This window comes from Myotis yumanensis, unplaced genomic scaffold (assembly GCF_028538775.1).
Source record: "Myotis yumanensis isolate MYYU_CA2020_CCGP unplaced genomic scaffold, mMyoYum1.0.hap1 SCAF_2, whole genome shotgun sequence".
Lineage (NCBI taxonomy): Eukaryota > Metazoa > Chordata > Mammalia > Chiroptera > Vespertilionidae > Myotis > Myotis yumanensis.
In genome coordinates, this window is record NW_027223753.1 from 186,916,672 (window position 1) to 186,942,393 (window position 25,722).

Genomic DNA, 25,722 nt, shown 5'->3' on the forward strand with positions numbered 1-25,722 from the left:
GAGCCCAACTTACCCTCAAGTGCAGGGGGAGGGAGGCGCCGAAGGCAGCGAGGCCTGGGGCCCTCTTTGCAGCTTCCCTTCTCCTGACACCTGCTCGGGAGTGATCTGTTTGAAACAAATAAGGGAGATTCGAAACCCAAAAGGACAGTGGAGGGAAATTTATTATTGGGCATCTGATGAACTGGGAACTCAGGAGGGTGTTTCCTAAAAGAAGATAGACACAGAGGTGGTGGTGGGAGGTTCCTGCCAGGGGACCAGCTCCACATCTCGCCACACATGAGCGCCTTGGTGTTCCTAACCAACTCCGTGTTGACCGAACTTGAGTCATCCACATTCCACCTTTACAAATTTTGCCCTAGTCACATGGAACCTGCGCTATTACTTGATTTTTTTCTTTATGTTGACTCTTTAACTTAAATTTAAACAGGAAACTGATCATCATAACTGAAATACGGGTATCATTTCTCATGGATAGACATCACTAGACTGTTGCCAGCTGAAGTAAGGGACTAGATGGGGCAAGTTAGGTGTAATGAACATAACTGTTCAGGCTGAATGATGGGGGCAGGGGTTCACTCTCCGGTCAACTTTTTGTACGTTTTAAAAAATTTTTCCATAATAGAAAATATTCTGGAGAGAAAAAGCATGCACATTGCCTTTAACACTTACTTAGGCCTTGAGAATATGCTGAGTGACAGGCTGGAAGGCAGAAAGAAAGGACACACATGGACATCTAGGGAGTGAGGGCACTGGTGAGTGTACGGACTGCGAAACTCTCAAGGGCTCTCTGGAATCAAGCTTGTCGCAAATGAAAGGAATGGGCGTGGAGCATCCGGCTAGGTCTGGAAGCCATAATGTGTAAGAAATGATGGAGCCCTAACCGGTTTGGCTCAGTGGATAGAGCGTCAGCCTGCAGACTGAAGGGTCCAAGGTTCGATTCCGGTCAAGGGCATGTACCTTGGTTGCGGGCACATCCCCAGGAGGGGGTGTGCAGGAGTCAGCTGATCGATGTTTCTCTCTCACCGATGTTTCTCTCTATATATCCCTTTCCCTTCCTCTCTGTAAAAAAATCAATAAAATATATATTTTTTAAAACAAATGATGGAAAAACCAAGGCATGTTTAGTCCTAAAGGAAGAACATTTGAGGGGACCTGACTGTTGTCCAACACTGCAGGGCTAACACAAGGAAGGAGCTGGGGTTCAGGCCGGCCATGGCGGGCAATGGAGGAATCCCCAGGAGGTAGATCAGGGTCCCAAAGGAAGGGCATCCTCCTGCTGAGAGCTGCCTCACCCTCTTGGGGCGACCTGTAAGGGTGCTGCAGGCAGACCCGGGCTGGTCACCATGGAGAAGCTGTGAAAGGGAGCCTTCCCTGATCATTGATCTGGAGGTTGAATCCTTGAGGAGACCCCCAGGTCCCTTGTCACTCCGAGATTTTACACCACTCATCTCATCTCTATAATCCATTTCAACTTTGGACTAAAAAGAAAAGCATGTACTCTTAGCCTTGGGTGTCTCCCCTACCTTTTCTTTCTTTTTTTTTTTAATTAAATATATTTTATTGATTTTTTTACAGAGAGGAAGGGAGAAGGATAGAGTGTTAGAAACACTGATAAGACAGAAACATCGATCAGCTGCCTCCTGCACACCCCCTACTCGGGATGTGCCCGCAACCAAGGTACATGCCCTTGACCGGAATCGAACCTGGGACCCTTCAGTCCACAGGCCAACGCTCTATCCACTGAGCCAAACTGGTTAGGGCTCCCCTACCTTTTCTTACAGAAGTCGTTATCTTCTCTTAGCTTCATCATTATTATGTATTAAGTGCCCTTGTAGGTAGTACTGTGACATGTGCTATTCAAAGACAAAATTGTTCTGTGATTAGACATCTCTCAGTTGGATTAGAAATTATCCAGGTATATTTTGCACGTGGAAAGTGCTCAGTTAAATCATTGTTGACTGCAGAATGAATGAGAAATGAACAACTAAATAGTATTAAACAGCAAGAAGATTATTTACTAATAGTCTTCTGTTCAAGCCAATGATCCATCATTCCTCACATTTAATTAGAGAAAGTCTGCAGGAAGAGCTAGGACCCCTGTGAAGTAAAGAGCAGGAATTTGACCAAAAAATATATTTTTGGGGGTAGGGATGTGGAAAGAGAAAAAAATCCATTTTCAAGTTGTACTTGGGATGCACAGAGAGGAAATTTGTTACTAAAGTAATTTCAGATGCCCTAAATAAAATAGCTAGCTAGCAACAAAGCATTACTAATGATCAATCTTGTCATTACCGGTCTGGAACTACCGCGTTTGTTATTGGAAGTGGGAAACAGCCATGACAGAAAGTATTCTTGTATTTTGGCAATTAGAGTGATTTTGTTTTTCAGCATCGGTAATACATACAGGTCACCTGGCCAGGCTGCAGAAGCTCGACCTGAGCTATAATGACAGCATCTGTGATGCAGGATGGGCCATCTTCTGCCAAAACGTGTGGCTCCTCAGAGAGTTAACGGAGCTGGATATTAGCCTTCGGCCAACAACTTTTCGGGATTGTGGACAATGGTTTAGACACTTGTTATGTGCTGTGACCAGACTTCCGGTGATCACTGACATAGGAATGAAAAGGTGGCTCCTCCCAGCTTCACTAGAGGAAGAGCTAAAACGCTTGGACCAAGATCGCAGCAGCAGCATTCACTTTGACCATGGCGGGCATCAGTAAGCTGGTTTCCCAAGCTCATGTATATGATTCCATGTATATAACATTCTTGAAATAACAAAATTATAGAGACAGAGAACAGCTCAGGGATTGAGAAAGGGGTAGGTGGTAGATGTGACTAAAAGGAATAACACAGTAAAGACCTGTGGTGATGGAACAATTTTGTATCTTGATTGTGGTGGTGGCTACATGAAGCTACATGAGACAAAACTGCATTGAAAAAAACAACAACAACTGCATTGACCCCCACCCCAACACACACACACACACACACACACACACACGTGAGTGTATGTGTAACTGATGGAATCTGAATAAGTTCTCCTGATGGTACCAATGTAGATTTTCTGGTTTTGTTATTGTATTCTAGTTATGCAAGATGTCAACACTAAGGGAGGGTAAAGGGTACATGGGCCTCTCTGTACATTTCTTTGGAACTTCCTATCCTATATAATAAAAGCCTAATATGCTAAATGTCCAGTAGTCCAGTCATCCGTTCAACCAATCAAAGTGTAATATGCTAATGATATGCTAAGGCCACTCAACTGCTCACTATGATCACCAGGGGGTAGACGTTCCAACTGGTAGGTTAGCTTGCTGCTGGGGTCCAACAGATTGGGACTGAGTGAGATGGGCCAGACACACCCTGGAGCCCTCCTGTGGTCCCTCCCTGGCTGGCCAACCTCCCATGTCTCTCCCTGGCCCCGATCAGACACCAGTGGGGTCCCTTGGCCTGGCCTGTGCCCTCTCACAATCCGGACTGAGGGACTCCTCTCCCTGCCCCCCCCCCCCCCCCCAGTGCACGAATTTTGTGTACCAGGCCTCTAGTGAATATATAATTATTTCAAAACTAAAAGCTTGTTACAGAATACTATAACAAACCTCCATGTAACTATCAGATATTTCTGCAATTATCAGCTTATGTCCAATCTTGTTTCATTTGGATCCCCCACACTTACCTGATATTATTCTGAAGCAATTCCTGGGCTTCATATCATTTTCTCATAAATATTTCAGTAAAAGTAAGAATATTTACTTTAATACATAACCATAATTTAATGAACAATTTTAATGTGGTGGGCATCTAATTCCTATATATTTTTGCCTTCTTAATCCATCAGGGTTCATTACCTCAAGTCATTAATATACAAAATTATTTCTTCTTTTCCTTTGCAGGTTTTTCTTTTCCACCCTTCTTTCCTGACTTAGATTTTAGAGAATTCTTCCCTTTCTTTCGCACTCTTAACAGTTCACTAAATTTCCCAATTCCTTTCAGTACCATCATTCCACGCCACCAGGACTGAATCTGAAAACAGATAAACCCAAACAGTATTAGCTGGTATCACTGGGAATGGTTACAGCTCTTCGTTCTGACATGTGGTTTTAAAAATGTGAAGAATGCAATGTGATGAGAACTCTAAACCTTATTTTCTCTCTTTCTCAATTGGCCAGTCATCCAGGATTTTTTTAAAGTATTGAGTGCTTTTATGCACCAAGCCCTGTTCCAAACCTTTGGGAAACAGCAGTTAACAATGCCTGGCACATAGTAGAAGCTCAATAAATACTACTGTCACTGACTTTGTGGAGCTCACATTTCAGTGAAGGGAAGAGACAATAAACACATAAATGTATAATTAGATGGTGTTCAGTGCCCTGGAGATGGCAGTGCACAGTAAGGGGAATCGGGCGTGCCTCTACCCTGCCTTCCTTCTTGTTAATAGTCTTCCTATGCCCCTGCCTACCTACAGCCAGCCCACCCTTGTTGCCTCACTCAATCCTATTCCCTCGCACCTACTCAGTAACATCCCATCTCTAGAAGTAAGTAGACTCTTTGAACCTTTAGCATCCAGAACCAGAACTGTGAGAAAACACATTTCTATTGTCTAAGCGTCCTAATCTATGGTCTGTTGTTATGGTAACCTGAGGCAGTCATTTTTTCAATGAAGCCTACCTGTTGATTTCAAGTTCTGACCATCTCATTTAAATTGAAATTCCACAACACACACACATACACACACACACACACACACACACACACACACAACTTCTGGTAATCTCAGTTCCCCTTAGCTTGAACTTTTTTTCCAATACCACTTATCACTTTCTAACACAGTATATAATTTTATGTTATCTATTCATGTTTTTATTCCCATCACACTAGACTTTAAGCAATATGAGGACATATTGTGTTTTGTTCAAACTGGTGTATTTCCAGTGCCTAGAACAATGCCTGGCACATAGTAGAAGCTCAATAAATATTTGTTGGAGGAATGAAGAAGTTAGGTGGGGTTATGCTGTTTTATAGAAGGTGGACTAAGGGCAGGTATGACGAAATTTGAGCAACGACTCAACTAAGCGAAGGCAGAGTTTTGTCCATACCACGGGAATTATCTCTGGGCGGAAAGAGCCAGTGTGAAGATCCTGAGGCAGGAGCATGCTTGGGCCTTAGAAACATACCAAGGATCCCGTTTGTGACTCAAGTAAAGTAGAAAAAGGAAGGATGAGATGGGAGTGAAAGCAGCAGATCGGGTAGGGTGGTGATTTTCCAGGGACAGCACTGCCTTCTAGAGGCATTCTGAAAATGTGCGGGGCTTTTTGTTGTCAAGGGTTTTGGTAGGTAATATTATCTATGAGTTTAATTTCAGGGAAATGAAAATGGTCGATTTCAGCAGAGGAGAGCTGACCAACCTATAGTTCAATTGTGTGACATGTACCCTGGTCCACAAAGACTTTCCAAGGGTGTGCAAGCTTGGACAGTTTGGAAGCAATCCATCTCCAAAATTTCAACTTCCACGTGTACCCTTTCCAAAATGTATCTGCCTAGGAACACAGCTGACCCTCTGGCACACCTCCCACCCACCTGAGTCTGAGGGTGTGTTGCCCTGGACTTCAGAAACCTCTGGGACACCAAAAAAAAAGGGGGGGGGCGGCAATTCAAAGTAATATCACTGATGTTGGCTCTAAGGACAGGTAACCAATCCTTTTGCCTTCCAGCTCTTTGCCTTCAAGAAAATTGAAAGTAGAACAGTTGATTTGTCTGCTAAGAGCCTGCTATCTGATTTGGGGTATAAATCTGGGAAAAGTTCCAGAGATGTTTAAGGCATTGCCATTTAAAACAAAATGTGGCAAAGAAAAAAACTTCTTATCACCTAATTTATGGGGACAGTGTTTCTCAGCACTTCATTTGTAAAATGAAAAATAGGCATAGAACTGATGCCAAGCCCCATCTCATTCTAGCCATAAGTAATATTGATGCAAGGAGACATAAACCATGTGGAAAAGTTTCTCTCATTTGTATCTGTATTTATCCAAAATCTTAAAGGTCAAATAATTAAACATCAAAATTCATAGTAGATGTTATGTTGTTATGGTCAATTTTATACTACCAATAATTATAATATGACTAATAAAATGTAATAATCTAGAACATTATAAAACCCTATAGTCACAGAAAAAAAATAATTTTAATTTGCATAAATATTTTTGTTACCCATAAGTATGAAAGGTGATCTATAAATGACTTTAAATTATATATATATGTATATATATATATATAAATATATATATATATCTAATAAAATGATATGTACAGGGTGTTCCCCCAAAATGTATACACACTTTAATAGCTGATAATGCAATTTTGAAAATGAAATGTATTTTAATAAACACTGCCTTTATAATTATTCAAAGTATGTGGATACATTTTTTGGGACACACTATATATATCACATGAAATATTAAGATCAATTCTAAGGGGAAAATAGAATGAAAATAGATGTTCAAGAAGAAAAGGATATAACAAAATGTCTGCCTGTGAAATAAGAACGTGTTCAAGTATCTTGTAAATTGATGTTGACTGACATATCAAATCAAAATAATATTTAGATTCCATTGGGTACATTTAAAATATTGATCTGAGAGCTCTATTTTAAAATGTCGATATTTAAAACTCACTGAAAAGTAAAAGCTTTGCAATGATTTAAACCTAGTGACAAAAAAATTTAAATACCAATTTTGAAAATGTGCAAGAGGGTATATGGTTTTTCAAAATGCTCTTAGGAAGACTCCAAAAAGTATTTTTATTCTTCCAAAGTAGTCATTTCTGAATATATACATATTAAAACAAATACTTTAAAATAATAACTGTCCTTATCTTTCCCTTTATGTTGTAGCTCAGGCATTACTTTGATTTATTAAAAGTATGTGGTTTTGGTAGGTAATATTATCTATGAGTTTAATTTCAGGGAAATGAAAATGGTCGATTTCAGCAGAGGAGAGCTGATCAACCTATATTTTGACAGCATCAGTGTGACTGCTGAGTGAAAGGTATATTTTCGGGGAGCAGGTGTGGAAGTAGGAGTGTGAGAAGATGGGGGCTTGGAATAGCTGAATGGAGAACACTGAATACTGACTGAAGTGAACACATTCCTGGTCTGTCTGGGGTATCCTTATGTCTCCATGAGCTTCATGGGCAAGACAGGGCTCTTAGTTCTTTGATCCTAGTTCAGTGATGGCGAACCTATGACACGCGAACTCATTTTTTGGTTGATTTTCCTTTGTTAAATGGCATTTAAATATATAAAATAAATATCAAAAATATAAGTCTTTGTTTTACTATGGTTGTAAATATCAAAAAATTTCTATATGTGACACGGCACCAGAGTTAAGTTAGGGTTTTTCAAAATGCTGACACGCCGAGCTCAAAAGGTTCGCCATCACTGTCTAGTTAGTGGCAGAGAAGAACTTTGGTCGCTAGACCTCTGCACCATAAATGCTTTCATTTCTAATTTTTCAGCCTTATCTTACTGACTTTGTTACTATCAGCTTTCCATCCCAGTGAATGCTCTAAGAATTTTAGATTGTTTTAAGAGTTGAAATTTTGGTTTCTTTTGCCTTATTGTTGGCTTCTTATCTGACATGGAGACGAGGAACAAACATGCTAGGATGATGTTCAAAATTCTCTCGCTTGGCCCTGGGTAAGTAAAGAAGAGTCTCTACTCTCAAGGACAAGGTACAGATGTGTAAAGAGCAGCCTCATTGGATAATCTAATGTGTTTAACACTAACCCCTCCCCAAAGCAACTAGAAGTCTATTATCCAGAAATTTTGCTGATTTACCTTTGTTGCTACTATTTTCATATGTCTTTTATTCTTAAGGTATGCGAAGATAGCCTCTTTGCCTTCAGTGTACACTTCTTCTGGGGGATCTTCCATAGGATTGTCCATCAGCGTCAGAACATCGAGATTCACTAGACTATCTAAATCCTCTGGGAGTTGGGTGAGCAAGTTGTTCTCAAGCAGTAATTCTCTCAAAGCTGAAACAATATTTTAAAATGATGAATTTATCTTGAAAACAGGCAAGAATTAAAACGTGAATTCTTTGGTCCAGTCATTTTGAAAGGTTTGTTTTCTACTGTGCCATGTCACACAAAAACATCAGATTGGATGAGGCAACCCGAAGTTCTTTTCTTTAAAACAACTCAGAGTTGCAGGAGTTCGTGTAAATAAGTATTAGAGGCAAGAAACATTAATAAACACTAAAAGATTTTGAGAATGTTTCGTTCCTCCAGAGACCAAGGACGGGATAAAAATGTACAGTCAGGAGCATTACTGAAGAGAACTGCATAGCCTCTAACCTTCGAATGTCTTGTGGTTAGGTAACAGCTTGCACTCATATTTCTCCATCCTCCTTTCACTAAAGAATGGGCATAGTTTGAAAACATATCTATAAACCTGAAGATTCAGTACACTATGGGGAAATTTTTTTAAAAATCTGGCCCCAGTAGGAACTCAGCAAGAAGATTAAGTAAATGGATATGTTTGAGTGTTTAAATATGAATCATATATGACTTTTCATGTCAATCATGTAGCTTCAAAAGCCCCCCTCTCCCGCCCCTTGCTGATTTCACCACTGTGAGTCAGTATTTTCTTTTTCTTCAAGTGACTTAGTGACCTAATGTGAATTTACTACAGGGCCCCCAACTCCCAATTCCAACATGTAGTAGGGATTCAGTACATTTTTGTTGGTGGTGTAATGACTAATTATCTTAGCAGTTGCAACTTGCTTTTTAAATTCCCAATAAATAATCTGCCTTGGTGAGGCTCTGAGCTGTACTAGTCAGAGACCTGACCTTCCCAGGGAGCCCTGCAAGGAGGTAATGAGGGAGGGCCAAGCTCTCTAAACACGGAGATTGGTCTTTAGAAAAGCAAAGAAGCTTTTGTCGAGGGAAATGCTGGCCTCAAACTCCACTAGGCTATGGGCTACTAAGATTCCCCACCTTGTGCTTGGCAGATGGCATCTGGAAGCTGCTTAAGCAGATTGTGGCGGCAATCAAGAACTTCCAGGTTAGGCATTGATCCCAAGGCCACTGGCAAGTACTCCAGATGGTTGTTTTCTATATGCAGCTCCTTAAGACTCTGAAATAAGATCATAGTATACCACAATGATCCTTACATTGAAAAAATGAATTACAGTAACTAGAATCACCTTTGAGTTCCCATGCTACTTCAGTGAGGGTTATTATGCATTGGCATAAAGGGGGAAAACATTTAAAGGACCATCATCAAGAAGTTATTTTTCAGTTAAACTATTAGAAATGGTTCACATTTATGTAGGGAGATTAGAACATGGGAATCTAGTATTTTTGTTTCATGAAAAGTTTATGAAAAAAACTTTATGAAAAAATAATTTGGATCATTTAACTACACACATCATTTGCTCCCTTTCAATAGCTAATTATCAGTGGCAGTTGCCTCAGAAGTATAATTTCCCCAAATATCAATCCAACATTGCCCAAGTGGAAGTAGCCAAGTATACAGATAATAAGTTAACTACGTTCAAATTTGCTGGGCAAAAACTTGTTTGTATCTCACCCTAAGATTTTGAAGAGTGTGACATGACGTACAAGGAGCAAAGTGATAGACAGAGTTCTATGAACACAGCATAAAGGAATGGAGAATTCGGAATAGAAACCCTGTGTCATAGGTGAGTATCTGCTATACATACCATTGACCATTGCTCAGTGCCACGACCAGGGATAAATGTAGTGGCCCACACCTACTTTATCAGTATTAAGAGTGCAGGACCAGGAGGATGAAAATATAACAGTTCCTTAAAGTACGCATATAGATAAAGACACACTGGTATGACTACCAGTTAGTGAAGTGAACGTGTTGCTCTGCTAGGATTTATCACAGTGCCCTGGACCCATGCTCAGTGAACCTGGTGCAACAGTGAAATAGACCACAATTTACATTCCACCATGGAGAGTGGGAGGTCTATTGCCCCATCCAAAAGGCAGCTCCCAGCATTCACCTGTATGATACTTTAACTTCAAAATAGTACAACTTTCAAGGGTGACTTATGAAAAGTAGAAACGAAATGAAAAGCAGTATGGCTCAATTTTTGCAAATAAAACTTTCCAAAACACATAGTGGAAAGGAGTATGGCATGACATACCCACTAGCAATCACAATAACTTGTTTTAGGTATAAATCTGGGGGTTGATCAGGAAGACAGTGGAAGGCTCAAAGCATAATAATGACTGTTGTTAGGAACTGGAAATCTGGTATGGTTGATTCCACACGCAGCCCATGGGAACAGGGCATGTTTCCCCAATATCAGCCAACTTAAGGAATCAGTAGGTGTGTACCTCTTTGCCTGCTCGTTTGGGGAGGCTTACCTGTAGTTTCCCAATGTCCTCTGGCACAGAGGTGAGCTTGGCTCCCTGATCTTGCCCAATGTATAATTTCTCTAAGGACTCTAAAGAAAAGATTTCTTCTGGAAATGAAATGAACTGATTCCCACTTAGTCCAAGTATCTTCAGTTTTGAAAGTGCACCGAAGTCTGAAGGTAACTAGAAGTATTCCAAAAAGATAAGTTTCAAGTCAATATCTTCTTTTAAATCCTCACATGAGGATATATTTATTGATTTTAGAGAGGGGGGGAGGGAGAGAGAGAGAGAGAGAGAGAGAGAGGTGAGAAACAACATCAGTCAGCTGCCTCCCCCCATGCCCCAATCAGGATGGAACCCACAACCTAGGTATGTACCCTGACCAGGAATCAAACCTGCAAACTTAATAGAGATTAAATCCTAGATTCTCTTCCTAAATCTTAAAGTTACTATCAAAACACTTACTTGCTGACAGGCAGTTTTAAAAGTCTATGGCAATTAGGAAAACAAAAGACCTACCCAAGCTTTTGAAAATTGAATAAAATATGTATTTTTTATGAAACTCACACCTTGCCTGGCCCGTGTACCACAATGGTTGAGCCTCGACCTATGAACCGGGAAGTCTACGATAGATTCCCTGTCAGGGCAGATGCCCTGATTGCAGGCTCAATCTCCAATAGGGGGCATGTAGGAGGCAGCCAATCAATGATTCTCTCTCATCATTGCTGTATCTATGACTCTCTCTCCCTCTCCCTTCCTTTCTGAAATCAATAAAAATATATATATTTTCAAAACCCACACCTTTTTGGCCTAGGATTTTTATAATGTCTGGGGAACACATGAGACTGGTGTCGCTGGCCAGGAAAGACAGACCTATTATTTGGTTAGATGTTGAATTCCAAGTATCCCTTTTTCTCCCTCTATAGTTGTCTTTTGCTTTTCAAACAAAACTTTTTTTATTTTAAATATTAAACAAAAGAAACAAATACAAGTATACCCAAATCTTTTGTTAATAAACAATAAAATACTGCAATTAAAGTTGAGTTTCTCTATAATACCTTCATTTGCTTGACTACTTCCCTCTTCCCAGAAACAGCCATTGTTAGGAATGTAGTTTTTTCCAGTCCATATTTTTTATACTCTTATGACATATATAAATATCCATAAAATTTGTTGTGTGTATATGTATTTTTGTGTGATTAAAAATTTTTATAAGTGGCATCATTGGGTTCTGCAATTCAGTGCTTTACTTTTTAACAAACATTAACATTTTGGGATTTCTCCACATTGGTACCTATAGCTCCCATTCACTTAAATTATTGCATAGCATTCCATTTTACAAATATACCACAGTTTACTTGCTCATTCCTCTATTAACTGACATTTTTAGATTGTCTTCCATTACTTCATGATTACCAACAACGCTATGATGAACATTTCTGAACAGGCCACCCTGTACACATGGGAAAGTTTCTCTAAAGCTGTTTTTGCAGTTTCCTATGAATGGCACATTAAGATCTAAGGTTGTATGTGTCAGAAAAATCTGTTTAAGGAAATCCTGTTAGGAGGTGGTCTTTATTAAGAATACTAGAGGCCCGGTGCATGAAATTTGTGCGGGGGGGTGGGGGGGAGGGTTGTGTCCCTTAGCCCGGCCTACGCCCTCTCACAGTCCAGGAGCCCTTGGGGGATGTCTGCCTGCCGGCTTAGGCCTGGCCTAAGCCGGCAGGCAGACATCCCTCTCGAAATCCGGGACCCCCTCTCTCCTTGCTGCCCACCTGCTTGCTGCTCCTTACTGCTCAGCTTGCTGCTCCTTAGCACTGCCGCAGAGGTGGGAGAGGCTCCGGCTACCGCCACTGCATTCAGCAGCCTTGAGCCCGGCTTCTGGCTCCCCACAGGGGGAGTGCACTGACCACCAAGGGGCAGCTCCTGCATTGAGCGTCTGCCTCCTGGTGGTCAGTGCACATCAGAGTGACTGGTTGTTCTGCCATAATGGTCGCTTAGGTTTTTATTATATAGATAGACCCTGGAGTCCAGCAGCTCTGGGTGGGAATCCTGCCTTCATCACTTATAGGGATGTGGCCTTGACAAGTTAGTTACCCTCCCTGGGCCTCATTTTCCTCATATGCCATTGAGGATAATATTACCTACATCAAAAATACGTGTCAGTCCCTAGCCGGTTTGGCTCAGTGGATAGAGCATGGGCCTGTGGACTGAAGGATCCCGGGTTTTATTCTGCTCAAGGGCACATGCCCTGGTTTCGGGCTCTATCCCCAGTTGGGCACATGCAGGAGGCAGCCAATCGATTACTCTCTCTTATCATTGATGTTTCTGTCTCTTTCTCCCTCTCCTTTCCTCTCTGAAATCAATAAAAATGTATTTTAAAAAAGATACTTGAGAGGATTAAATGAGATAATCCTTGTAAAACAACAAAACAAAAAACACTTTGCTCAGTGCCTAACATACATATTGTAAATAAACGGTAGCTACTAATTGTGATTAATGTTGTGGAGGGAAAGGGAAGGAAAAAGAGAGGAGGGGAAGGGAGGGGAGGGGAGGGGAGCGGAGGGGAGTCATAAAAATGATCGCCCTGTTGGCTGTATTTGTTAACCCTGGATGTTTGCCCATAAAGTCCGTTAGGATGTGCTGATGTTTAGACACAGAACCGCACCAACTTCGGGCAGGGAGGGCCCGGGGTGAGGGCCCCTAGCACCAGCCCGGAAGGGGATCAGTACCTTCCCTATCTTATTATCATCCAGCGCCAGGATCTCCAGGTTCCTCAGCGAGCAGATCTGCAAGGGGAAGCCTTGCATTTGGTTCTGACTGAGGTCCAGGAAGCGCAGGTTGACCAGGCGCCGGAAGGAGCGGCGCAGCGAGCGCAGGCCGGCGTTGCACAGGTAGAGCAGCTGCAGCGCGGTCCACTTGCACAGCAGGCGCGGCACCTTCTCCAGCGGGTTCCCGCTCAGCGCCACCTCCGTCATCTCCGAGAGGCTCCCCAGGGTGCGCGGGAGGGAGTGGAGGCGGTTGTAGGAAAGATCCAGCACCGACAGCTTGTCGCACTGGCACAGGGACTCGGGCAGCCCCTGCAGGCTGTTGCGAGCCACGTAGAACTTCTGCAGCCGGGTCAGCCTGCCGATCTCCTCCGGGAGCGCCGTCAGCCTGTTCTCATCCAGGTCAATGATCACCAGGTTGCGGAGGACGCAGAGCTCCGGCGGGAAAACCTCAAATTGGTTTTGCTTCAGGTAGAGCTCCCTCAGTTTGGTCTGGTTCACGATTTCCTTGGGCAGAGACTTCAGGCGGTTTCCCGACAGGCCGAGCAGCTCGAGGTGGTGGAGGTGCTTGCAGATGTCGGTGGGGATCTCCCCGACCTGGGTGCGGTAGAGGCGGAGCTGGCGCAGGGAGCGGATGCTGCTGAGGACCGGGATCCAGGAGGGGAGGATGGGGTTGTCGCTCAGGTCCAGGCCCTCCAGGCGGCTCAGCCTTCCCAGCTGCGGGCACAGCTTGCTCAGCCTGTTATTGTTCAGGTAGAGGACTTTGATGTTCTCCAGGTACTGAATCTCCTGGGGGATCTCCTCGATGTCGTTATTTTCCAGGTGCACCTCTTCTAATTCTCTTAATTCTAGGATCCCCGGTGGGATCGCAGCCAAGTTCTGATTAGCGGCATCGAGGAAAAATGTTCTCCCAGATGTGCCGTGGGTCATGTTTCGATGCGCGTTAGAGGAACGTTCTACTGCTTGTGTGATGCCATTTGGTATTATCTTGACGGGCCATTCAAACATTCAAAATCTGAAATAGTGTGAAAAGGAAAAAAAAAAGTCAGAGTTTACCTGCCACCAGGGTTGGTATCCTGAAAGAGAGATAAAATTAAAATTTTAGTTGATTGAATTTAGTGCTTGACATTGCGCCACAACATAAAATAAAGGTTTTTGTGATTTGTGTTGGGAGAAGAATTAAAGTGTAGACTCCTCTTACTCCTAACAGGTTAATTAATATTTTTAAAAATAGTCTAAATTCCGTTTTTTGAAAAAATGCTCATCTTGATTCTATTTCCAGGTAGGCTGTAGAAAGTTGCAAAAGATCATTGGTCCTACAATAAACACTGAGAGAACACTAGAAAAAATTTACTACTTTAAAATATTTTATTTTTCCTTAAAACTACTGGAGAGTTGTGTGTGCACAGGTCAAGAGAATTAAATTTGAGAGATGGACTAGTCCTCCCTGAATAAGTAGAGACTAGTGGGCGCTTTTATGCCTGTGGCATTTTCAAGTTTAGAGACTGACGGGGAGGGGGGGGGGGGGGGGGACAAGCCATCCGCTAGCTAGGAAAAGGGCCTTCTGGGGTAAAGAGAAACCAGCCAAACTTTTTGTTGTTGTTAATCTTCACCCAAGGACATTTTCCCATTGATTTTTAAAGAGTGGAATGGAGGGGGAGAGACAGAGAAAGAGAAACATCATGTGAGAAAGACACATCTATTTTTCTTTTTAAATACTTTTTATTTTATTTTTTTTATTGATTTCAGAGAGGAAGAGATAGAAGCATCAATGATGAGAAAGAATTACTGATTGGCTGCCTCCTGCACGCCCCCTACTGAGGACCAAGCCCATAACCTGGGCATGTGCCCTTGATGAGAATCGAACCCTGGACCTTTCAGTCCACAGGCCGACATTTTATCCACTGAGCCAAACCAGTTAGGGCGACATCTATTGGTTGCCTCCTGCACACACACCCACCAGGGCCAGGGATGGATCCTGGAACCGAGGTACGTGCTCTTGACTGGAATGAAACCGGGACTCTTCAGTCTGAGGACCGATGCTCTTATCCAGTGAGCCAAACCAGCTAGGGCTTGACTGAAAACTCTTATCTGCATTTTAATGGGCTTTGATGTGCACAGGCAAATGGACCCCATAGTCCAGGAACACCAGGACACTTATGTGCTCTAGGATTTACTTAAATTAACCTATTTAATCCTCACTAGAACCCTAACAAGGAGGCGCCATTATAATTCCTGTTTTACAGATAAACTAAGTAACTAAAAGAGCGCTTCTCAGGATAGAATAGGACGTGGGAGCAGAACCAGAGAAGTTGACTCAACCTCACGTAGGTTTTTAGCATCATTTATTCACAGAATGCCTGGTTTTTATAAGAATAATTCTTGGGTGTGAGGTTTCAAGCTTGATTTTTCTTTCTCAGCCTTCCAAGTCATCTGGGGGAAATGTGTGTGGACTAGCCATCCTGATTAGAGTGGACACAGTGTGTCTGGGCTTCCAGACACATAAAAGAACTTATTTCTCCTAACCTTCATCTTGCTCCATGATGAATCCTGACTAGAATGTCCGAATGTGTGTGTATATATATTATCTCACCTTAATCAGATATCACATATGTGTCTGGAACCAATTTGATGGCCCTCTGAAAGCTATATATATTATCATTAGTGGATTTAATAAAAAAAGTTTGTGGGGAACACTTTGTAAAGTATTGTCTAACCATTATGCTATACCCTAAAATTAATACAAAATAATATTTAAAATAAATAAGTAAATAAATAAATACTGGTTGTAAAGCCTGGTTTGCAACAGCTTTGTTAGCAATTCAGCCACAGTAAATGAGAATGGGGGAAGATTGATTCCTTATTGGCTATTTTTCCCCCTAGAAATTGCTACCTGAACATGGTCAAATTAACTTATTACAATCCAATGTTACTGTGGTGTTTCTAAGTGGAATAACTTGTTGCATCATCATTTTAAAGAGCCAAGGTTGGACAATTTAATGATTAGCCCTTCTTTATGTAACTTTAATGTCCAAGAAAACCATTTAGGAAGATGACCAGCCCTCTCAAATTTACATCAAGTGTTGATACTTATGTTTCCATGTGTAATTACACACAAACTGGATGGATAAAATTAGGGCCCTGAGGTTAATATGGTCAGTGACTGACTGTCTCTGATTACATTTCTAGTTAAAATCATTTCAAGATTTTGCTTATAACTTCACCTGGGAGCTCTTTTTCCTTTAATACAGACAAGCTAAAAGTAGCCTTAATTACCTAGGACTAGAAAATCATGTAACAGTAACACTACCCTTTGCTTTGATGAAAATTTCTTGGAAGCTATAAAATCCCTTGAAAAAATTTTGTCTCCTTTCAGCTAATACTGAACTGAACGTTCCATATAGATTTCAGACGTCAGTGGAAAACTTTTTACAAGCAAGCAACTTGAAGGTGTGCTTCCCCACTGTCACCAAATTATTTATATGAAATAGCTTCTCACACTTGCTTTCTTTGAAGACTCAAAAGTTGCATCTTATCCATTCTACAAAAGTGTTCCACCCTCAGTCCCTTCCGCCTACCATCAAACTATCAATCTAGTAACTCATTGAGCAAGCCTTTCTTTTTCTTTTTCTTCTGGTTTTAAATTTGGGTTTTTCAAAATGTTATTTGTATCATGAGCAGGAAAGTTTGGGGCACTATTTCACTATGAATCACTGACATATTTTCTCATCTCATCAGAAAGTAAGAATGTAAACTTTTCATGCAACATACTCTTTTATCCATGGGACAAAATCATTTTAAAATAACAAAACACTCATTTTCCATCTGCATATTCAGTACCTAAACATTCATGCATGAACAACACCAGGAGTCAGAATTTCAGATACTTGTCAGAAAATCAAACCAGGCATTTATTCTGTTCCAACGCTTGCTGGCACCTCAGTTAGGCCATCTGATAGCTGTGAAAATAGCTAATGAATATGTTAAAGATTCCCCCAGATCCTTTGAGTTCTATCTCCATATTATCAGGAAACACCATGTCTAGACCCTATTACCATAATTAAATACCATGCCATTGGCTTTCTAAGTAGAATTACAATAAAATAAACAATCATTTGAAAAAATATTTCTGAATCGTCTACAAAATTATAGTCCAAGACATGTGCATTAACTTACTTATATAAAGATATACCTACTAAATTTTCCTACTATAGGGTACCAGAGACACGTAAATGCTGCCTTTTATTGAAGCCAGGGGACTCCATACCCTCATATATTCTCTTTGGTTCTGCCTTCTAGAAATCTCAGATTCGAGTTAGACCTATACTCTGGGTTCTTGACGCAGAAGTACCCAATGAATCCACTTAGGTTTCCTTCAGACTAGCTCAGCAACATCTCCCCCACCTCTCTACCCCTCAGTACTTCTCAAGGGGAGGTCTTCATCTCCCCCTCCCACCCACTACATCCCTCCTTTATCATTTCGTGAGGGGCCATGAGAAATATACTGATGGAACCAGGTTGTATATGTGATCAGTGTCTTTTCAACCATCTGTTTAGTATGCATTTTGACACTGCAGGCTGTATTTTTGTGTAAATACTGTTTTTGTTTTGCTGAGGCAGCTAGCTAAAGAGAATAGTGCTGTAAGTTGTTTGGTTAAAGCAGGCGTTTTCTGTTTATTCTGTTCTGACCCTGTTTATTAGTTACTCTCTAAAACAAGAATCTGATTCTGCATTTCTTGCTTCCTTGGAAGACCATCCCTCTCTCCCCAGTGGAGCAGCAATTAATTAATCCTCCACCTCTCTTTCCTTTCCTGTATCTTCTTAACTCAAAACACTTTGAGGCATAGGGAGAGGCAGGTGCTAGATGGTACCTGCACTCACACTTTGGTATTTCAAGCCACCTGACTTTGTTGGTGGCACATAGGGTAAGTGAACACATAATTGTCTGTTTTCTATCGTCATCATGGTTAACCTGAAGAAGTGATATTTCAGGTGATGTTTCAATTCTGCGGGCACAGGGTTTCAAGAGACCCTGCCTTGTCTGGCACAACAATTTCTTGGCAGCGGAACACTGGTGGACTTGCCGGGTGGGACAGCATGAGGGAGAGAGGATTCAGGCATTTTGTTTTTCACCTTTGAACTGTGCTTATAAACAGCCTGGTTTCACGTGGAGGGTCTCTGTCTGGCTCCAGGGTCTTGGTCAGGGCCTTGGACTTCCTTCTGAGTCCATAGCAACCCCAAACAGAAGGCCTCCCCTTCCCTCCTTCCTCTTCTCCCTCCACCTCCAAGTACTAAATTCTGAGTATGTCACCCTGTAACTATTTCTGGGTTTTGTCCCTTTCTCCTCATCCCCCCCAAGTCCAGTCTTAGCTGAGGCCTTATTATTTCTCCTGGGTAGCTGCAGCTGCTTCAGACCTCATTTTTCCTGCGATGTGTCAAATCCATTCTCCAACAGCTGTGCTTCTGAGGGTGCACAGGACTCCACGTGGATCCGTTCTGCCTGCCCCCTTACCTCGGTGCTCTTCTAGGCAACCCCAAGTACCTGCGCTCCTCCAGCACACACCAAGCAGTTCTGCCCTCTAGCAGGTTCACTCCACCAGGCAGGACATCACCTCCTCCAGGAAGCCCTCCCTGATTCTCCCCAACTCTCAAAGACGGATCTGCAATGCCCCTTTATGCTCCCTTAGCTCCGCGCCCTCTCCGTGCTGCTGCTACCAGCTCCTTCTGCACGTGGCCTCCGCAGGTATGTGCACACTTAGGGGAGGCGACTGTGTCATAATCATCTTTGTAGTCCCGGCCCAGCCCAGCAGCAGTGCCTCCTAAACCTGGAAAACTGGTCCCTGCAAAGTTGCCGGGAGCCCAGCCTCGGTGTGACATTAACCCCTGGGAGGAGAAGGGAGTGATCTGGACCCAGATATGGTGATCATGGAGCCTGCACAGCATGGGCAGCCACTGCCTGTGCAGCCAGGCCTCCTGGCCCACGTGAGTAATGGCAGGGGATCCCCGGCGCGGGGCGCTCGGGGTCCTGCGGCCTCTCCCTGCACGCGCTCCCGATCCCTGCACCACGCAGCGCGCCGTGACCAGGGCGCATGCGTGCGGTCGTCATGACAACGTCGCCGCTACAGCCCGCCGCGAGAGAGGAGCATGGAGCCGGGCTCGGAGAAGGCCCCCTGGCCCAGGAACCCCTACCCAGCTCCGCCCCCCACTCAGATCGCTATTCCCACTTGGGGCCGGACCCAGGCCTTCGGTAGTAATAAGAAATAGGGTGTCCTTTGTCTCCCGAAACCCGCGAAGAGCGTGGGAGCCCGGGCTGCGGGGTGGTACCCCCGATTACGCCGAGCAGGCTCCGCGGTGGGGGTGGGGAAGGGGGGTGAGGGGGTATGGAAGAGGGTTGGGGGGCGGCGTAGCGGGAGCGTGCCCCGGGATCCCGCCCCGGGAGCCCCAGCGGTGGCGGGAGCTTTGGGGCACCACCAAACGCGGGCGGGAGGGGACCCCAAGTCCTGCGGCCGGTCTGCCCTTTGCACGATAGGTTGTCCTGAAGGCAGGTGTTCCTGTCGGTCCGTGGCTTTGCTTTTACGGTCTCCGGGAGGGTGACTGGGTGCTCCTCTCCGGCCCCTTTTTGTGGGAGCTCCAAGGCAGGGGACGTGCAGAGCTGCTTTCTATGATTGTGGCCTCAACTCAGTGTTAGGAAGAAGCAATAGAGCTGTGTTCCAAGATGCCATCAACTCGCACGGAGTAAGGAGAGGGTATCGAAGCAGCTTAAGGGACTTGGTGATAAATCAGATCCCTTTTGAATGTAGATTCTCGGTTAAAACTGTCTTTAGATGGAGCCATTATAAGAAACCTAGGGTTGCCTTAACCCAGTGTCGCAGGGTGGAAAAGAAACTTTGGAATCAGTTTGATTCTGTACTCTGCCCTTATTAACTGCATGAGTTTGGACAAAATATTTAATGTCTCTGGCATTATTTCCTCAGCTACCAGGCCGGTTACATCTGGAGGTACGTTCTCCTTTTATGTCACTTCCAAGTTAGTATCTGCCCACCCTCAGTGGGTGCTTGTTCTCCAAACAGCATTTTTATTCTCTCTGGTTCCTAACTTCGGTTTCTCTCCTCTTTTTCTGTTAATTCTGTCTCCTTTTCTTCCCCACCTGACTCTGTACATACACATTCATATCTTTGGAAGAAGTGCAATTTTCGGAGAAGGAGGGACTCGGGGGTAATTAACATGCGATGAAGGGTAATGATAATGCATTTATTTCTCAAAAGCTCCGGAACCTATTGACAGCCTCTGGCAACTTTATATTTATCTATGTATGGAAAATTCACAGAGAGTTAATGATTTTATATTGCAAAAACTCAAAGGAGTGGATGAAGAAATCGAAAAGGGGTAAGGAAGAAAAATACTTGATTATATCAATAATATTCTGTGATATTCATCTGTGTGAAAATCCTGGAATACTGAGTGATTTCAAAGCCATTTGCAAGTGCTTGGTAAAATGGACATGTCTTTTGATTCAGAGTAGTTGATTGTCACTGTTAGTAGGTCGTGAGGTAGAGAAGTAGTTGATTGTCACTGTGAGTAGGTCTTGAGGTAGAGAAGTAGTTGATTGTCACCGTTAGTAGGTGTTGAGGTAGAGAAGTAGTTGTCACTGTTAGTGGTCTTGGAGGTAGTGGAGTATACTGGGAAGAGCACTAGACCAGCAATCTCCAACTCTGGGTTTCCAGGTTTGTCCTTAACTCCTATTTGCTGGTCGTTATACAAATCATTGAGTCTTCAGTGTCATTATATACCAAGTGGGGATACTTTTGTGTGCAAGAGAGAGAGAAACTAGGTTATATAGTATTTGTTAATGTGCTTAGCAAAATCTGTGGAATATTTAGTAGTTTTAAGTGACTTGATGTAAATCTATATTGCTGTACATATTTGGTTCTGATAAATGCTATCCATGAAGTTACTATTTACACATGAAGACTAAAATCCTTTTATTTCGTTACTGACTTTATTTGTATTTTAACAGATCGAGAGGAATCACATTAAACCTCGCTGGTAACAATCACTCCATGCCAGTGGAAAGACTAACAAATGAAGATTTTTTAATTCTTTCTAAAACTTTAGAGAAGAATCCATATGTTAATGGTATGGTCCATACCTATACTAATAAAAGGGTAATATGCTAATTAGACCGGGTGGACCGGCCATCTTCCGGACATCTGACTTTCTTCTGGACAAAGCCATGGTGGTAGGGGCCAAGGCAGAGGCAGTTAGGGGCAATCAGGCCAGCAGGGGAGAGCAGTTAAGGGTGAGATCAGGCTGACAGGGGGTTAGGGGTGATCAGACCAGCAGGGGAGGGCAGTTGGGGGCAATCAGGTCAGCAGGGGAGGGCAGTTGGGGGCATTAGGCAGGCAGGCAGGTGAGTGATGAGGAGCCAGTGGTCCTGGATTGCAAGAGGGATGTCTGACTGCCAGTTTAGGCCGGATTCCGCAGGGCCTAAACCAGCAGTTGGACATCCCCCAAGGGGTCCCAGATTGGAGAGGGTGCAGGCTGGGCTGAGGGACACCCCCCCCTCCACCCCCCCGCACAAATTTTGTGCACCGGGCCTCTGGTATTAATATAATTATAGCCTCCTTAAGAATCTTTGCCCCTGCTTTTTAAAATTCTTTAAACAAAAATTTTTAAACAAATTTTCAAGACAGAGCTTTATTTTTTAAAATATATTTTTATTGATTTAAGAGAGAAAGGGATAAGGAAACAGAGAAACATCAGTGATAAGGGAGAATCATTGATTGGCTGCCTCCTGTACTCCCCCTACTGGGGATCGAGCCGGCAACCGAGGACATGTGCTTGACCAGAATTGAACCTGGGACCCTTCTGTCCACAAGCCAACTCTCTATCCACTGAGCCAAACCAGTTAGGTTGCCCGTGCTTTTATTTTCCTGCTTTTAAGAATCCATTATAAGGAACATCAGCTTCTATTCCTCTGTGTTCTTCAGGTTTGGATGTTAGATATAACCTCATAAGTGATGCTGGTTTATACTATGCTGCAAAACTGCTTCAGGTATTATTTTACTACAAAATGTTTTGTCTTTTTTTCCTTTCAGGGGTCAGTTAAGAACCACTCCTTTCTTTGGAATGTGCAGGGTTTGAGCATGCTAAGTTAACCCCTTATTGCAGATTCACTTTGGAGACACCCAAACTGAAATTCTGCATTATGGTTGCATTTTATGTAAGAAAGACAGTGTGGTCCACTAATCAGAGAGGTTGTACTTAAAGAAAAGGCCTTGTTTTAGCCTCAGAAGACCAGCAAAGAGGCGTTTGTCTGTCTTGTCAGTGAAAATAAACTGTTTAAAGCTTTATATATCTTTTTTAAATTTCTTCCTTATATTGGCTTTTTAATTTTGTAACTACTTATCCCAACCTCATCTTCTAAAAGCACTTTTAATGAGTTTAAAATGATCTTAAAATTCTCATACCCATGAAATGGTGCACAATGTAAGTGCAGAGGTGAAGATTAAAAAAATGAAGAAACCATGTTATTCTCAGCAATCACAAATAAAAATGCAACAAAATCTTCAAGACATTCTTAGTTCTATTTTAGCGAAACCGCTAAGTCTAATGGCACACCCACAACACACTAGTTCTGCAAAATGTCAAGTCCTGACGGTGATATATTTACAACACTTAAAATATATTGAAAATCCATTTGTGCATTTGGTTTCAGTAGAGCTGGTAACTAGAGCTGCTGAGTCATCTTTTACAAACTTATACACTACGGTTAAATATACAAAGCACATTCATACTTTGAATCATTGGTCAAAACTGAAGATAGTCCTTTTCTTTCATCTATGTTACAATTATATTTATGTTTAAATAAGAATAGTGATTTTTCCCCCCTTAATCGTAGTTTCTTTTTCTAGACTTTCAGATTTTCTGGTTTATAAAGGTTTTCTGTTTCATAAACACTGTTACTTAAATAAAGCAGCTCACATATTATTGATTTTTAATAATACATGTTTAACCGTTTCTTTTCTCTCCTTATTATAGAAACAACACAATCTCATTTACTTAAACCTTATGTTTAATGATATTGGGCCCAAAGGTGGAGAACTGATTGCTAAAGCACTACATGTAAGTATTTATGTACCTAACATTGTATTTGGGAATTTTAACTTCTGGTATCTTAGAACTAACAGAATCAAATGTGAATTTATATTATTTTAATATTGTGGGAATGTATATTTTTATTACACTTCAATTTATTAAAATATGAACATTATATGAGCACTTTTGAACTCATTTTTAAAAGTAGCTTAAAATATAGTTCACATACATAAAATTTACCCTTTTAAAGTGTTCAGTTTAGTGTTTTTTTAAATATAGTCACAGAGTTGGGCAACCATCACCATTATTAGTGCTTGCCGAGCATTGTCATCCCCCAAAAGAAGGCCTGTGCCCATTAGTAACCCCTCTCCGTGCTTCTCTCCCCACTTACCGGCCACTAACCCACTTTCCATCTATACCAATAGATTGCCTGTTCTGGACATTTCATGTATACGAATCATTCAGTTTGTGGCCTTTTGTGATTGGCGTAATGTTTTCAAGGTTCATCCTTTTTATTGCCAAAGAATATTTCATTGTATCGGCATATCACATTTTGTTCATCCAGCTGTTAATGAACATTTGGGTATCCACTTTTTGTCTCTAATGAATAATGTTACTATGACTATTTACACGTTTTTGTGAGCACATAAGTTTTTATTTTTCATGGCTATATACCTAGGAGTGGACTTTGTGGATCATTTGGTAACTGTTTAATATTTTGAGGAACTGCCAAACCATTTTCCAAAGTGGTTTGTCCCTTTTTACAATTTCACTAACAATAAATGAGTTTTCCAGTTTCTCATAGCCTCACCAGCATTTGGTACTATATTTTTTATTTTCTATTTTTTTAGCCATCCTAGTGAGTATGAAGAAGTTTTGTGGTTGTTTTGATTTACATTTCTCTAGTAAGTAGTGATGTCGAACATCTTTACATGTGCTTTTTAGCATTTACATATATTCTTTGGAGAAATATCTTCAAATTCTTTGCTCATTTTAAAATTGAATTATTTGTCCTTTTGAATTATAAGAGTTTTTTTTTATATTCTGGATAAAGTCCTTTATCAAATGTGTATTTTGCAATTATTTTCTCATTCTGCAGGCTTCCTTAATTTCACTTCCTTAATGATGTCCTTTGAAACACAACATTTTTAAATTTTAATAAAGTTAAGTTTATCTATTTTTTCTCTTGTTGTTTGTGCTTTTGGTATTATAGTCACGAAGATTTACACTTATTTTCTTCTAACAGTTTTATGATTTAGCTCTTTGATCCATTTGGAGTTAATTTTTGTATATGATTTGAGCTAGAAGCCTAACTTCATTCTTTTACCTGTGGGTGTATCCAGTTGTCCCAATGCCATTTGTTAAGACTATTCTTCCTCCTTTTAATTGTCTTGACGCCCTTGTTGATAATCAGTTGACTACAAATGTGAGGGTTTATTTCTGTGCTCTCCGTTCTATTCTTTTAATCTATATATGCCTGTCTTTGTGCCAGTCCCACACTATCACAGCTACTGTAGTGTTGTAGTAAGTTTTGAAGTCAAGAAGTGTGAGTCCTTTGTTCTTTTTTCAAGATCATGCGGCTCTTCTGGGTGCCTTGTATTTCCTTATGAATTTTAAGATCAGTTCATCAATTTCTGCAAGAAAAGCACCTGGGATTTTGAGAGGAATTGTTTTAAATCTTACAATCAGTTTGGGGAGTATTGCCATCGTAATAATATTAAGTCTTCTGGTCCCTGAATATGGGGATGTTTCTGTTTATTTGGGTCTTTAATTTCTTTCAGTGATGCTTTATAGTTTCCAACGTGCAAGTCTTGACCTTCTTTTGTTAAATGTACTCCTAATGTTTTATACTTTTTGATATTATTGTAACTGGAATTTTCTTAATTTCATTTTTTGATTTGTCATTGCTCATGTATAAAAATACAATGGATTTTTTACACTGAGTGGCGAGATTACTATGACCACCTGACGTTTGTAGGCAAATTAGCCGTACACTGCATCATATGGGATATGGAAGCCGAAGGCCTGTTCGAACACCTTTGCTGTCTGCAGTTACCAAGATAAAACGTCTCCAATTCGCACAGGAACACAAGGATTGGACAGCCGAGCATTGGAGAAAGTCATGTGGTCCGATGAATCACGTTTCCAGTTGCATCATGCCGATGGCAGAATGAGAATTTGGCTAAAACAGCATGAAAGCATGCACCCCACATGCATGAGTACAACCCTTCAAGCTGGTGGGGGAAGTGTTATGGTTTGGGGCATGTTTTCCTGGCATGATTTGGGCCCTTAAATTCGTCTGGAACAACGTCTGAATAGCAAACATACCTAAGTATCATTACTGATCAAGTTCAGCCTATCATGTTGATGGCGTATCCCAATGGAGATGGCTTCTTCCAACAAGACAATGCGCCATGCCACGGTGCTCATATTGTGCAGGAGTGGTTTCTAGAACATCAGGGAGACT

General features: G+C 41.8%; 3 protein-coding genes across 11 annotated transcripts in view; 2 read left to right on the forward strand and 1 right to left on the reverse strand.

Moving 5' to 3' along the window:
• Positions 1–3,171, forward strand: part of LRRC31 (leucine rich repeat containing 31) — a 115,899-nt gene extending 112,728 nt beyond the window's left edge. For all 4 annotated transcript variants that reach the window (XM_070406835.1, XM_070406834.1, XM_070406836.1 and 1 more), the window contains one exon: positions 2,389–3,171. In XM_070406835.1, coding sequence (XP_070262936.1) covers positions 2,389–2,720 — 332 coding nt within the window. In that variant the 3' untranslated portion in view covers positions 2,721–3,171. The remainder of the gene's footprint in view (positions 1–2,388) is intronic.
• Positions 3,172–3,800: 629 nt separating this feature from the next.
• On the reverse strand, positions 3,801–14,219 carry LRRIQ4 (leucine rich repeats and IQ motif containing 4). Its single transcript, XM_070406833.1, has 5 exons — positions 13,122–14,219; positions 10,399–10,572; positions 8,995–9,133; positions 7,835–8,031; positions 3,801–4,023 (listed from the first exon to the last, which is right to left on the reverse strand). Exons 1-5 carry the CDS (start codon positions 14,163–14,165, stop codon positions 3,871–3,873), a joined length of 1,707 nt encoding a protein of 568 aa, XP_070262934.1. The 5' UTR covers positions 14,166–14,219; the 3' UTR covers positions 3,801–3,870.
• Positions 13,602–25,722, forward strand: part of LRRC34 (leucine rich repeat containing 34) — a 28,938-nt gene continuing 16,817 nt past the window's right edge. For 4 of the 6 annotated variants that reach the window (XM_070406839.1, XM_070406840.1, XM_070406842.1 and 1 more), the window contains exons 1-6: positions 19,283–19,404; positions 20,132–20,155; positions 20,423–20,543; positions 21,175–21,293; positions 22,148–22,212; positions 23,199–23,282. In XM_070406839.1, coding sequence (XP_070262940.1) covers positions 19,302–19,404; positions 20,132–20,155; positions 20,423–20,543; positions 21,175–21,293; positions 22,148–22,212; positions 23,199–23,282 — 516 coding nt within the window. In that variant the 5' untranslated portion in view covers positions 19,283–19,301. Of the gene's footprint in view, positions 13,629–19,282; positions 19,478–20,029; positions 20,156–20,422; positions 20,544–21,174; positions 21,294–22,147; positions 22,213–23,198; positions 23,283–25,722 lie in introns of those variants that run through there. The other 2 variants (XM_070406841.1, XM_070406845.1) reach the window with 2 other exon arrangements.

What these genes read in the sequence shown, in the direction of transcription:
- LRRIQ4 (XM_070406833.1), bottom strand. Translation starts at nt 14,165, where the DNA reads ATGTTTGAATGGCCCGTCAAGATAATACCAAATGGCATCACACAAGCA. An exon ending in ATGATAATAAGATAGGGAAG is followed by an intron (nt 10,573 to 13,121) that starts GTACTGATCCCC and finishes GAATACTTCTAG; the next exon opens with TTACCTTCAGACTTCGGTGC. An exon ending in TGCCATCTGCCAAGCACAAG is followed by an intron (nt 8,032 to 8,994) that starts GTGGGGAATCTT and finishes ATATTGTTTCAG; the next exon opens with CTTTGAGAGAATTACTGCTT.